This window comes from Myotis lucifugus, unplaced genomic scaffold (assembly GCF_000147115.1).
Source record: "Myotis lucifugus unplaced genomic scaffold, Myoluc2.0 scaffold_429, whole genome shotgun sequence".
NCBI classification, from domain to species: Eukaryota; Metazoa; Chordata; class Mammalia; order Chiroptera; family Vespertilionidae; genus Myotis; species Myotis lucifugus.
In genome coordinates, this window is record NW_005871477.1 from 81,677 (window position 1) to 94,413 (window position 12,737).

A 12,737-nucleotide genomic window follows, 5' to 3' on the forward strand; every position below is an offset into this window, starting at 1 on the left:
TGGGCTCGGATCGCCACCTGCAGCTGGCGGCGCGTCTCCCGCTGCTTTTGCAGGCTTCTCAATGCTCCGCAGGCAGGGGGACTTTTTCCACTTCACCAGGCAAGGGCTGCCGGGGACGGTCACAGACAGGCTGTCCCCGGAGGGGGTCTCGTTTTTCGGGGGGATCCTGGCGATCCACCGCGTGGACACACGTTGGTCCCCGATGGCCGAAGAGGGTGCGAGTGACAAGGAGGACAGCGACCTGGACCGCGTGGCCTGCTCCGCCGAGGCCAGCGATGGGTTCAGGAGGAAGATCGTCTCCAGATCGATCTTCTTGCCTTTTTTGACGCCTTCTTCCACCCACTCGACCGTGACCCAAGTGTTTTCTTGTTTGAACTCCGTGACGACAGCGAGGTGGATCCGCCCGTCGCTGCGCTGGATCGCCACGCAGACGCCCACCTGGACGTCCCGGGAGGGGGCCAGCAAGGGTTTCAAGGACGCGAGGCGCCGGGCGGCAGGGAGGCACAACTGGCTGGCCATTGTGAAGGATGGAGGTGTCAGGACTCGCGTCTGGGGGTCCTTGGGGTTGGAGCATCGGGACCGGAGCCCAAGCCAGTCTGAAGTGTCCCCAGCACTGAGCGTGCCTGCGTTTGCACCTGCCTTTATGACCCGCCAGCCAGCACTGGGGCTCCCCCTGGGCCCTCCACGTCACAAAGAAGTGGGGAGAAGGGCCGAGGGCCTCCAGGTGAAAGGTGGATGGAAAAAAAACCCACATCTGTGGTGCTAGGTGCCAGCGCAAAGGCAGCCGGAAGAGAGACATTGTTCTCCGCCACTGGGGGCGCAGGGGTCGGCGTTGGGTACACAGTCCATGGGCCTGTGCGCCTAAGCGTTAGAAACATAGTCTTTCTGAAGTCTTAGCCTGTCCTCTCAAAGCTAAGAGCTTTAGTTGGGATCATCTGAGTGCTCCCTTCAACTTCAGCCCCCCAGCGATCAGAGGGAGCAAGTGAAGTGAAGGTGAAGCTATTGGCGCATCCCAGGCTTCAACTGACTGTCCTGGAGAACTCCCTCAGGCATGCATCTTCCCCCGCACCCCTACCTCCGGACTTGTTTATGGTGGTAGCTTAACGTCCAGTGGGCTTTCTCAGTACACAATCAAAATGAGCTGGACGCAGGGAGTTCTTCTGATAATTGGCGAATACTACGCAACTTCCTTTGGTACATCTGGGTTTTCAAACTCAAGCTATTTATCATATGGGCTCTGACAGCTATAAAGTGAGTCTTGTACTGACAGAAGCCAAACAGGTCTTTGTCGTCGTCTCCTCCTCCCCCTCCCCCTCCTCCTCCTCCTCCTCCTCCAATCTTCACTTGGAGTTCGGTAGCCCTTTCCCAGCCCCTGGAAGTCTTCTGTAAGACTTCTCTCCTCACCAGTGATGACGTTGTTTCCCTGGGCAACCTCATCCTGTCAGGGGCTCAGTCTGTTTCTCACATTGTCTCTGGCGTTATTTTAACAGGTCATTTCTTCTTAATCCCCTGCTTACAAACATGTCAGTAGCTCTCTATCATCCTAATTGATCAGCACAAACTCCACAAGAGACCACATGATGCATCTGGCCTTCTTTCCTATGTTTTCATCCTCCATCTTTATCACCGTCCTTACTCAGTCTACAGTGCAGCCATACTGAAGAGCTTGAGGTTCTTCAAACTCAGCATTTTTCTTTCAAATTTCTAATTTTTAGCCCAGTGCTTCTCAGTATTGGGGTTTATAACATTCACCTACAGGGCTTGTTAAAACACAGATTGCTGGGCCCCACCCCTTCTGGATCCGCTAAGTATGAGGTAGGGTTCGCTTGTAACACCTTCCCAAGTGAAGCTGCTGCTGCTGGCTCTGGGAGCACACGCTGAGAATTCCTGCGCTAGCCCTCTGAGCAGAATAGCCTTTCTTTCCTGCCTCAGTTTCTTGAACTCTTCAATCCCATCTCAAATGGTACTACCTCTGGGAAGTTTCTCTGTTGATAATGATCAGTCAAAATACCCTTAAACTGAGATATCTCTTCCTAAGAAATAGTATCTATTATTAGTTGGGTTTGTTTGGTCAGGGGGACCTATAACCTTCATTTTCAGTAGTGACTATTAAAAAAAAAATCCCATAGGTTAACATGATGATAATCTGTTTGTAGAGAGTCATTGGGCTATATTTACAGTGTTGATAATCTGGAACTTCATTTGCAACAATATCCTTGTTTTTATCTACTGAGACAAATTCAGAATTCAGACACCCTCTACATCAGTGATGGCGAACCTTTTGAGCTCGGCGTGTCAGCATTTTGAAAAACCCTAACTTAACTCTGGTGCTGTGTCACATATAGAAATTTTCTGATATTTGCAGCCATAGTAAAACAAAGATTTATATTTTTAATATTTATTTTATATATTTAAATGCCATTTAACAACGAAAAGTCAACCAAAAAAATGAGTTCGCGTGTCACCTCTGACACGCGTGTCACCTCTGACACGTGTGTCACCTCTGACACGTGTGTCATAGGTTCGCCATCACTTCTCTACATAATGCTCTTACTTTATGGATAAGAAAATACTGTGACTCTTTGGTAATGATGTAAATATATAGTACTTGCTAAGGTGTGAAGTCCTAGGTACAAATGGTGGCATCATTCTTGGCCATGGCCTGGATGGCCATTGTGTAGATGAGGAGTTTCTCTAGATTGGAGACGGACACCATCATAATTTTTTTGACTGAATATAACCAAGCAATAAGAACATACGAAATGCTTACCATATGCTATTTCCTGTGCCAAAGAAATTCTACCCCCAGGAGTTTACCATTTGCACATTTTGCTTTATGTACCTCCTAAGAAACATATGCCTTGACAAACAACTGATATAGTCTCTTTATTTCAAATTCCCTTTTCCAAAGCCGAATAAGTACTGTGTGCAGCCTTATAAGGAAGGGTTGTGTGGGAGAAAGAAGGTAAGCAGAGGAAATGAGCTTAGTAATTTTCATTTATTAAATACAGGTATATTGCCCTGTTGGGGGCCTGTCAGATTTACTTTGCAGGACAGAATGTGATTTCTAGTCTCATTTCAGATACAAACCTCCCAGGAGAAATGCATCAGAGATGCGTCTTTCTCACACCGGTTTAACAGATGTCAGGCAGCTGTTTGGTCTGTTTGATCACCTTGGGGGTCTGTGCTTTTCCATATATGGATGCAGCCTGAGATCGATTTAGTTCTTCAGGGGAGCTTAGTAGATTTCCCCAAATCTCTTTGAAGAAATGGGATTCATCATTTCCAGTTTAAAAGTTATTTTTTAAAGAGTCGAGAAGTACCTTCCTAAGTATATGCCTCTAGAAAACAAAGGGAAGATTAACTTTTAGAATGATAATAGTATTTTATCCTGACAGCTAGCGCGTATCTGTGTCTGTCTTCTGATATTTCACCCTTCCCTCCATGCACCACACTTAAGCAGAGCAGACAAGTCCACCTTTCTCTCGCCCTGGCACTGATTTCATAGGCAAGCATAGTTTCTATGACAACAGCATTAACTCAGAGTCATCTTTCCACAGTTTATTAAATAGCATTGCTTACTTGGGGATATTTATGGTTCCTGTATATCTGTTGATTGTGTGAAAGTTAGTCTGTGAAGTTATGGTAAAATTGACATTGTCAGTGTCTCACTTCAAACCCTTTTATGTTGGGTTATCTTTCAGTTTTCAGCATGCTACCGTGAGAGGCTTGGGTTCTGCTCTAGTGTACATATCAGTGTTATTTGCTTGTAACTACATGAGAATTATAGAAGTCATGTTACTCATGCACATAGTAGGTGCCTTGGGAGTTCAGCTCCAGCCCTTTAACTTGAAAGCCATGGGCTGTATTTCTTACCCTTAGAGTCTTCTTTAGATTATGCAATTCAGGGTATTTAAATTAATTGCTATGGAACAAAAATCAAGAAGGAACACATAATACTTGTGTGAGAAATAATTATAGGAATTTGGGTATTTTTCTAGAGAAGTTTTGAGAGACAGACCCTATAAAAGGCTACCCTATTGAGGAGTAACATAATTTGTTCTGTATGATTTAAGGTCTGTGAGCATTCAGTAAGTCAAGTGCTAAGCCATCAAGACTCAACTCAGCATCACTTCTCTTGAAAAGCATTCCTTGATATCCACAGCTTCCCTTCCTCTACCTAAGTCACACCTCAATGAGTCGCCTTCCTCTCAGTTCCCACCTTTGTTCCATATCAATTGACATTGCACTTAGCATTTAAAAAAATTAAAAGCATCTGCCTCTTTCTCTCTAGGCATGTAGAGCCTTGAGAGAAGTGAAGAGAATGCTTTACTTATGTTTGTATACCCAGCATCTGAAATATGGACTAAATTCCCTAGAACTATCAAAACCAGCACAATAGATGGATATTTCAGAGAGAGAGAGAGAGAGAGAGAGAGAGAGAGAGAGAGAGAGAGAGAGACTGACTTTAGGCCAAACTAATGAAGGACCTCATTGAATTAGGTATATACTAGTATTCAACAAACCTTAATGACTGTCTGCTATGGTCTGAGCTAAAAGCCAGATATGAAATAGTGAAGAAAACAGCCCTAGACTCTGCCCTCAGGGAGCTTACTGCATCATTTTTGGAGACATGTATTAGCAAATAAAAACATACACATATATTGATATGAAAAATAATACAATAATTAATAAATAATAGTACATATAACTAATAGTATATCATTATATATTATATAACATATAATATATAATTGTTTCACACACTCACAACTATAAACCTACTTTTTCCCACCCTGTATATGTTACAGCTGTATGGATAATATTTTAATAACTATCGCTATCTGAGAGTAAGAGCCCTAATCCGGTATATATTAGAGCAGAGAGTAAATGACAGCTTGTCAGAAAATATAGCACTAACCATATTGAAATGATAGATCCAGGATTGGGCAAGATTTGTGTCCTCAAACCTGGCTATATATGAATCCTCTGGGAAACTTTCACCAAGAACAGATGGCCTGTCTCCACCAAGACCTGTTGAGTCAGTCTCTAGTGGCCCAAACCTGGAAATCGGTTACTAAAAAGCACCCCAGGTGTTTCTTGTTTCTGTGAAGCCAGGAAAGCCTTGGACCAGATGCCCTCTAGGTATCTTTCTATTCAGAGATTTTATGATCCTGTGGTTCTGCGAATAAAAAGATGACTGATCCTTTGATACTCTTGTGGCTATTGAAATGTCTTGTTTTAGAATCTTGAATGTTTGAAGGTACTCCTGTTTCAATAAATGGGACACAATGCAGTTTTACTAGGAAAACTACTTTGAAGTTTCTGCAAAAGGTTTGCTTCAAAATCTCATAATATAAAATAACAACATGAAGTAAAATGGTTTGAAAGCAAGACCTATGTCATTAAAGGATATTTATAGGCATGAAGACATACCATTTATTTTTGTATCGCTCACAGTGCTTTAGGATAGCACCTAGTACATAGTCCAAGTTGCTTATTATTAACATACTAGAGGCCTGGTGCACGGATTCGTGCACTAGAGGCCTGGCCTGCGGGGATCGAGCCTAAACAGGCTCTCTGACATCCCCCGAGGGGTCCCAGATTGTGAGAGGGCACAGGCCAGGCCAAGGGCCCCCACCAGCGCATGATTGGGGCTGGGGAGGGACCTTGGGAAGGCTCCAGGGTATGTCTGGCCCCGTCTTGCCCAGTCCCGATTGGCTGGACCCCAGCAGCAAGCTAACCTATCGGTTGGAGAATCTGCACCCTGGTGGTCAGTGCGTGTCATAGTGACTGATCAAACAGCCAACACTTAGCATATTAGGCTTTTATTATATAGGATTTTGCATTTACTGCATTTGTTTGTTTATCTTATTGTTTAGTCTCTGTTGCTCCTATTAGAATATCACTGCATGAGGAAAGAGGACCAACAAGCCATGTAGCTTTAATATAAAGAACATTAGACCTAGAATAAGAGACCTAGGTTTATTAGTTCAGGCATTGACTGTTATTTGATCTCGAGCAAGAAACATCACTTTTCTGAAATTTCCTTTTCTCAGATATAAGAAAACAAAAAAAGTTGGACCAAATCTCTCAATTATTCTCTGGCCCTTAAGTAAAAATGTTTCTAACTTGCAAACAGTTAAGCCTCATTCCAAAGATGATATAATTATTTTCAATTTGTAAGAGATTCTTGAAAATAAATTTTTTAAATCTATGAATTATTTGTGAAATAATGCTAGAGTAACATTGACAAAGGTTGTTCAAGAAATGCATACATTTAATGGATACCTGCAGGTGCCTACATATACTCACAAGTTTAAAGGATTCTGGAGGGTGAATTTGTGGTAGTAATCTGAACCTCTGCAAGAAACAGCTAGAGTTTGGTCCTTACTCTGCATTTAAACCCTTTCATCCATTTTTATTTTCCCAAGGTGAGTGATTTATCTGTAAGATATTATGTTTTGAATTTGAATAAAACACTGTGTACAAAATTCAGTTTTCATCCAAATTTGGTTGAGTATGGGTGGATATGGCTGTAATCAATGTATTCTCATAACCTTCTTTTATTTACTTGTAAATAGCAAACTAGATGGTCAAAACTGTTAGAAAAACATAATAGCTGCCCTGACTGGTTTGGCTCAGTGGATAGAGCTTCAGCCTGTGGACTGAAGGGTCCCAGGTTTGATTCTGGTCAAGTTTTTAAAAAAAGAAAAAAAAAAGAAAGAAAACGTAATAGCTGATTCATTGAGTATTTCCAGCAAATTCTTCTTTCATTGCATTGAAAATCTACATTCTGGAAAAGAGAATATTTACACAGAATGGCAGAAATTGTCCTGAAATATTTCGATGTTGTTTCCTAATCTATTAGAACATAGTATTATATAAAAGAGCCATCTCAAATAGAAAGGGAGAAAGCATGCTCAACTTCACCAGGTTTTATTTTGAGTTATAATTACTAGACTCATCAATTAAGTAGATAAATTTTATCAGATCAATAAAAATTAGACATTATAATGATTTACCCCAAACTGCAAGTACTATATTATATACTTAATGAGGAACGGTCCATTTTTATTAATTTTACTGGAAGAAGAGTGTTAAAATATTACTAGGAGAAAATTGGCATTTAACATTATTGTTCCTAATTCTTAATCATGTAGAGATTCTTTTCATTCAGATTACAGTTTAGTGTTCACTGCAATATGTGAGCTAATAACACTATCAGGATTCATCCATGTGTATTTCTTTACTATTGACAAAGTACTTATACATACCAATACCATATTTGATCCACTAGCAAACTTTTGAAGTACACAGCATGGATATTATTTGTCACATCTGACTAATGAGAAAGCTGGAACATAGAGAAACACCTTTACAAATTGACATTATAAAAAGAGATTTGAATTAGAACAATGGCAAAGTAATTGTAGGGTTCTTTGCAATATATAGCAGAGCATATTAAAAAACACACACACAAAAACAAACAAACAAACAAACAACCAACAAACACCTACAAGAATCAGAGTTCTCCAGTATGAACTCGGGGAAAGTTATTACCTAACTCAATTTTTATTTTGTATTGCAACGTAAAGGAGGTAACTGCGGTCAGTAGTGTGTGGAAAGGATGATATATGATAATGTATGTTACATTCTTAGTGAAGATACTGTCTCCTAGTAAGAATTCAACAAGCCATATCTTTAAGAAAAAATAATAATGGAAGCTGTTCAGGACTGATAAACGGTGAACTTGTTAAGTGAGATCTTGAATCTTTCTGCTTTACGACCCAGGACTTGTGATTTATCTGTAAGACATCTATAGGCTTTAGTGTCTTTATAGCTTCTTCTCCCAGGTTCACTTGTGAAAAAATGATTTTTATCATGTGCCGACCTTGGACCAAGTTCTCAAGTATCTTTCTCACTTTCTCTGTCTCACTAAGCAAATATGTATCTCTCTGTCTCTTTCCCTCTTTCTCTGTCATATATATATATATATATATATATATATATATATATATATATATATATACACATACACACACACACACACACACACACACACACATACACACTGTATATGTGTATGGAATATATACACATTTATATAAAATTTTGTATGTGCAGCATATTATGTATACATATATATAGTTAATTCTATTTAATCCTTAAAGCAGTTTTCTAATTCTCTGAGGCATTACTATCTTGGTTTAACTGATGAGAAATTTGAGGCTCAAAGATAGTAATTCTTCCCTCCTGAATAGTGCCTGGGATTCGAGCTGGCCTACAACTCGAAAATCCATGTAATTCTGCTGTCGTCCAAGTGTTATAGTCAAAGAAATTTCTGTGATGCAGAGGAATGGGAGAAAATGGAAGTCAGCATGTATACACCCTTTCAAGTTGAGAAGATTGCAGCAGCATGATAATTATGGGGGGGGTCTCATAATTGTTCCAACCTGTCAGTCACTGGTACTTTTCATCCATAGAAATGAAAGATAAAACATCGCTAGGTCCTGTGAGTTTTACTTTAGATTCTGTAGTTCTGCGATGGGGTCTGACATGCAGCCTTTTCGGTTCCACTTTGTCTTCCAAACCCTGGATGGGCCCCCCGTGATTTTCAGCCTGTCTTGGCTTGCAGCTGATATGTGTGTATTATATTCTCACACGGAGCGCACTGGGGTCTCTGAGCCGACCGCTGCTAAGAACACACACGTGGGCCCCGGGAGGGGGTTCTCTAACGGAAAGATAATTAACCTTTCGGCCCAGTGCCGCCAGCTCTCATGGTGAAGCCCCGAAGTGTACCTCCCCGTGGAGCTGAGGTTGCAGGACCTCCTCTGTTCTCGCCTAGATTTTTAATCTTTCTCCCTTATGAATTTGTAAACAAAACCTTATCTCGAGGCCAGACCGTTCTTATAGCGAGTCCTTGGCCAAAAGCAAATGATTCTTCCAACCTGCGGAGGAAAACTGGCCCGATTTCAGAGTGTTTTGGATTAAAAGTGGCAGGCGTGTGCCAACACCGTCAGGAGCATACCTATTCCCTCTGCATACCTTCCTGGGTATATACATTTGGATTGTGTGGCTGTGGATCGGTTGTGCAGAAAGACAGCAAGGCGCAGCTTCTCGGACACTTCCTGGAAGAGACCAGTTGCTCAATTCATGGTGGCTCGATTTTACACGTGAGAATTTCCCTTCACGATTTGCAATGTAGCTACAGCATTTTACACATCAAAATGCATTGCCATGTGGAAGCCATTCCAAATTGCCACTAATAATAGTTGTTTTTCTTATACAAGAAGTTCAAACTCCTGTTAAGATTTTCCAGAAGCTGATTGATCCCATATCAAGGTAAAAAGACAAAATGGTTTCAGTTGTAACACACAGTCTTTTCACTAATAAGAAAAAAAAAAAAGCTCAATAAGTCTTTGGCAAACCACTATCAGGATGCCTGAGAACAAATTTTACAAAACAACAAAGTAATTCTGTTGTTCTTTTGTTTTATATTTGCATAGCACTTTTCAATTTACAAAATTCATTTAAATGTCTTGTTCCCGTTTAAGAGTTTGACAATTTGAATTAGGCCACAATTTTTAAGTGTCTACTTTTTAGTAATCATTAAACTAGGCTCATGTAATCTTCACTGCCATCATGTGAGGCAGGCTGTAATCTTTATATTATTTCTTTTCCTTTTTTATTGAATATATTGGGCATACTTGCAATGAGTGGGCTGTATTATTTCTTGCCCTGAGAAGAGAAAACTGAGGCTCAGAAAATTATATGAAATGGGGCTTGAAGAAAATTTTAAAAAATATAAGGAAGAGAGATCAATCAAAGGACTTGTTTGCATGCATATAAGCCTAACCAATAGACACAGACACCAGGGGGGTGAGAGCATGAGTGGGGGTTGGGGGGATAAGGACACGTATGTAATAACTTAATAAAGAAAAAAAATTAAAAAATGCATGTTTTTATCTTTTACAGAGAGGAGGGGAGAGGGAGAGAGAAAGAGAGAGAAAAACATCAATATGAGAAAGAAACATCGATTGGCTGCCTCTTCTATGTCCCTTACCAGGAATTGAGTCCAAAACCTGGGCATGTGCCCTGAATGGGAATTGAACCCGTGTCCTTTGATGCATGAGATGATGCTCAGTCAATTGAGCCACATAGGCCAGGGCTTCAAGAGATTTTTATTCAGAACCTTATACCTGTTTTGTGACATGCTGTCTCTATTCTGCAACTAGACATAACTCCCTGAGGAATTAATGCCAATCTCAGCCACAGGAAAATTGCTTAGTTACACTGCAGAAAACAACCGCTCCTGAGTAGATCTAAGAATTTCCCAAAAGGAGCTATTTGAAAAATTTCCAAAGTATTCCGAACTGCTGTATATTGAGCAATAAAAGAAATTGCTTTCTTGCATTTTCCCCTTAGTGTTTGTACTTGCTCACCAAAATCATCTCATACACAATGCACGGTAATAAACTATAGCATGCAGTGGCTACAAAGCCTCATGCACGTGGAAACAGAACCGGAAGTCCATTGTTAGCCATGTACCCTTCCAGTGCAGTCAAGTTTGACAAACTTTAAATAACGTGGGCAGGTGCCTGCAACCAGTGTTTCCTCTGAGTGCTTTTTAGGTGTCTCATCAATGAGCTATAATTCTAACATGCTGAGAACAGTAAATGATCTAAATCCCAGGGGATTGAAAGGTCACACAGGAGTTCTCATTGCCCATTTTCTTGGGAGGAAGATAAGGTGAGCCCCCTGTTTACAAGCTGTTCTTTTTGGAAATGTTGGTTCTCTTGAAATTCCATTTTCTTTGTGGCTCCTAAAACTATGTTGCTAGTTGGTTATCATTTCAAATAAAATAGGTATTTTCACTACAAAATAAGCACATTCGCATTCACTTATGAAAACATGAATATAACTGAGCAGTGGCTCTGTTTCCTTGGATGTGAAGCAAAATTGTTTGTGGCTACCAAGGGCTAGCTCACCTAGCTAAATACAGAAACCTGCTCACACAAGACGAAGTTTAAGCTCCCGAAGAGGTGTTCTTTGGGATAATCTAAATACATCTGTTTTTAAAGTTTTCTCTTGCTCAAAGAGAGGAAGGGGCCTTTGAATCTATTGTTTATTTTTTAGGAAAAAAATAGCTTTATAATTCATACATTTTTATCTTTGAAATGCACACCAACAGTTCTTAGTTTTTGCCACTATGAGATAAGAAAATGTTGACTTGTATACAGGGCATAAGTAGGGAGATTCAAGCAAAAAACTATAATAGAATACCATCTCCTAAAGTTATCTACTTCTTAACCAGCTATTCTTCTGTTTGGCGAGAATAAATTCCCCTTCCTTTCTTTCTCTTTATTTCTGTAGTGTCTCTCTGTTTCTTTGTATTTTTCTGTTATGGAAAAAAAATTGAAACAAAGAATAGAAAGAATAGGATAATGTACTCATCACCCACAAATATTTTTAGTCTATATTCCTTCCTACTCTGCTTGATCATCCTTTGATTATTTTGAAACATAGCACATTTTATTCTTAAATACTTCAGTGTATATTTATATAATATAATCATGTTATTTCAAAGACCATAACCATTATACCATTATTACACCTATAAAAGTCAATATCCCTTGATATCACCAGGTAGGTAATTATTGTTCAAATAGCCCCAATTGTTTCTTTTCATTTGATTTGCCCAAATGTGTTTTTCTGAGAGTCCTGTTAATGTCTTTTAATTGCATGTTGCTTCTCCAATCTTATATTTTAAAAATTTATTTGTAGACCAAAAGAATTCATTGCTCTGTAGTGCTTTTCACATTCTAGATTTGTCAATGGCTTCTTTGTGATACGGCTTAAAAACCTTCCTCTGACCTTTTATTTCCTTGTAGGTTCACAGTTTGATATAGAGACTTGCTTAGAATATTGCAGAGGTAGGGTTGCATAGTTCTTAACTGATCTCATTGAAAGGCACATAATGTGTGGTTGTCTCTCTCATTTTGTGTTGTTGTAATAGATCCTAGTGAACAAATTCTCTCTCTCTTTCCCAAGTCTATTAAGAGAAAGTACATCTCTCCAGTCCATTGGTGTTGAGCTTAGCCATTTGACTTGCTTTATCTTATGGAAGGCGAATGGATATGATGTACACCATATAGATGCCGTGGCTTCAAATGCATTTGTTCAGTCTGGCTTACCCTTCTAAAACTCTGCCTTCTGCTGTGGACATTATGTTTCAAATAGCGCCTACTTCTTTCATCTTGGGTTTCAAATTGTGAAGACAGAGACGTAGGCCTAAAACCAACTCACAGCATAGACCCAATTGTTTCATAACCAAGAAATCAATGTTTGTTGCTGTATGCTACTGAGTTTTGTGATTATTTTCAAATAACATTATTGCAGCAAAAGCATAATGATATACACATAATATTGATCAGTGGATTGAGGTGTTATCAGATTGCTCCATACTCTCTTAATGGTTTTGGCAACAATGGGTAATAATTGCTTGCAGCGTTTCTCAACCTATGGGTCGTGACCCCTTTGGCGGTTGAATGACTCTTTCACAGGGGTCGCCTAAGACCATCCTGCATATCAGATATTTAGATTACGATTCATAACAGTAGCAACATTACAGTTATGAAGTAGCAACGAAAATAATTTTATGGTTGGGTCACAACATGAGGAACTGTATTTAAAGGGCCAGAAGGTTGAGAACCACTGGCTTAGAGGCTGTATTT

The 12,737-nt window shown here is 40.0% G+C and overlaps 1 protein-coding gene across 1 annotated transcript in view; it reads right to left on the reverse strand.

Moving 5' to 3' along the window:
- KIF2B (kinesin family member 2B) overlaps positions 1-519 on the reverse strand; it is a 2,001-nt gene extending 1,482 nt beyond the window's left edge. Inside the window, 3 exon segments of the mRNA XM_023744105.1 lie at positions 1-2; positions 5-53; positions 55-519. The exon segment at positions 1-2 is cut by the window's left edge and continues 1,482 nt beyond it. Of these exon segments, the coding sequence (XP_023599873.1) occupies positions 1-2; positions 5-53; positions 55-519 (516 nt within the window).
- Between the last annotated feature and the right edge of the window lie 12,218 nt (positions 520-12,737).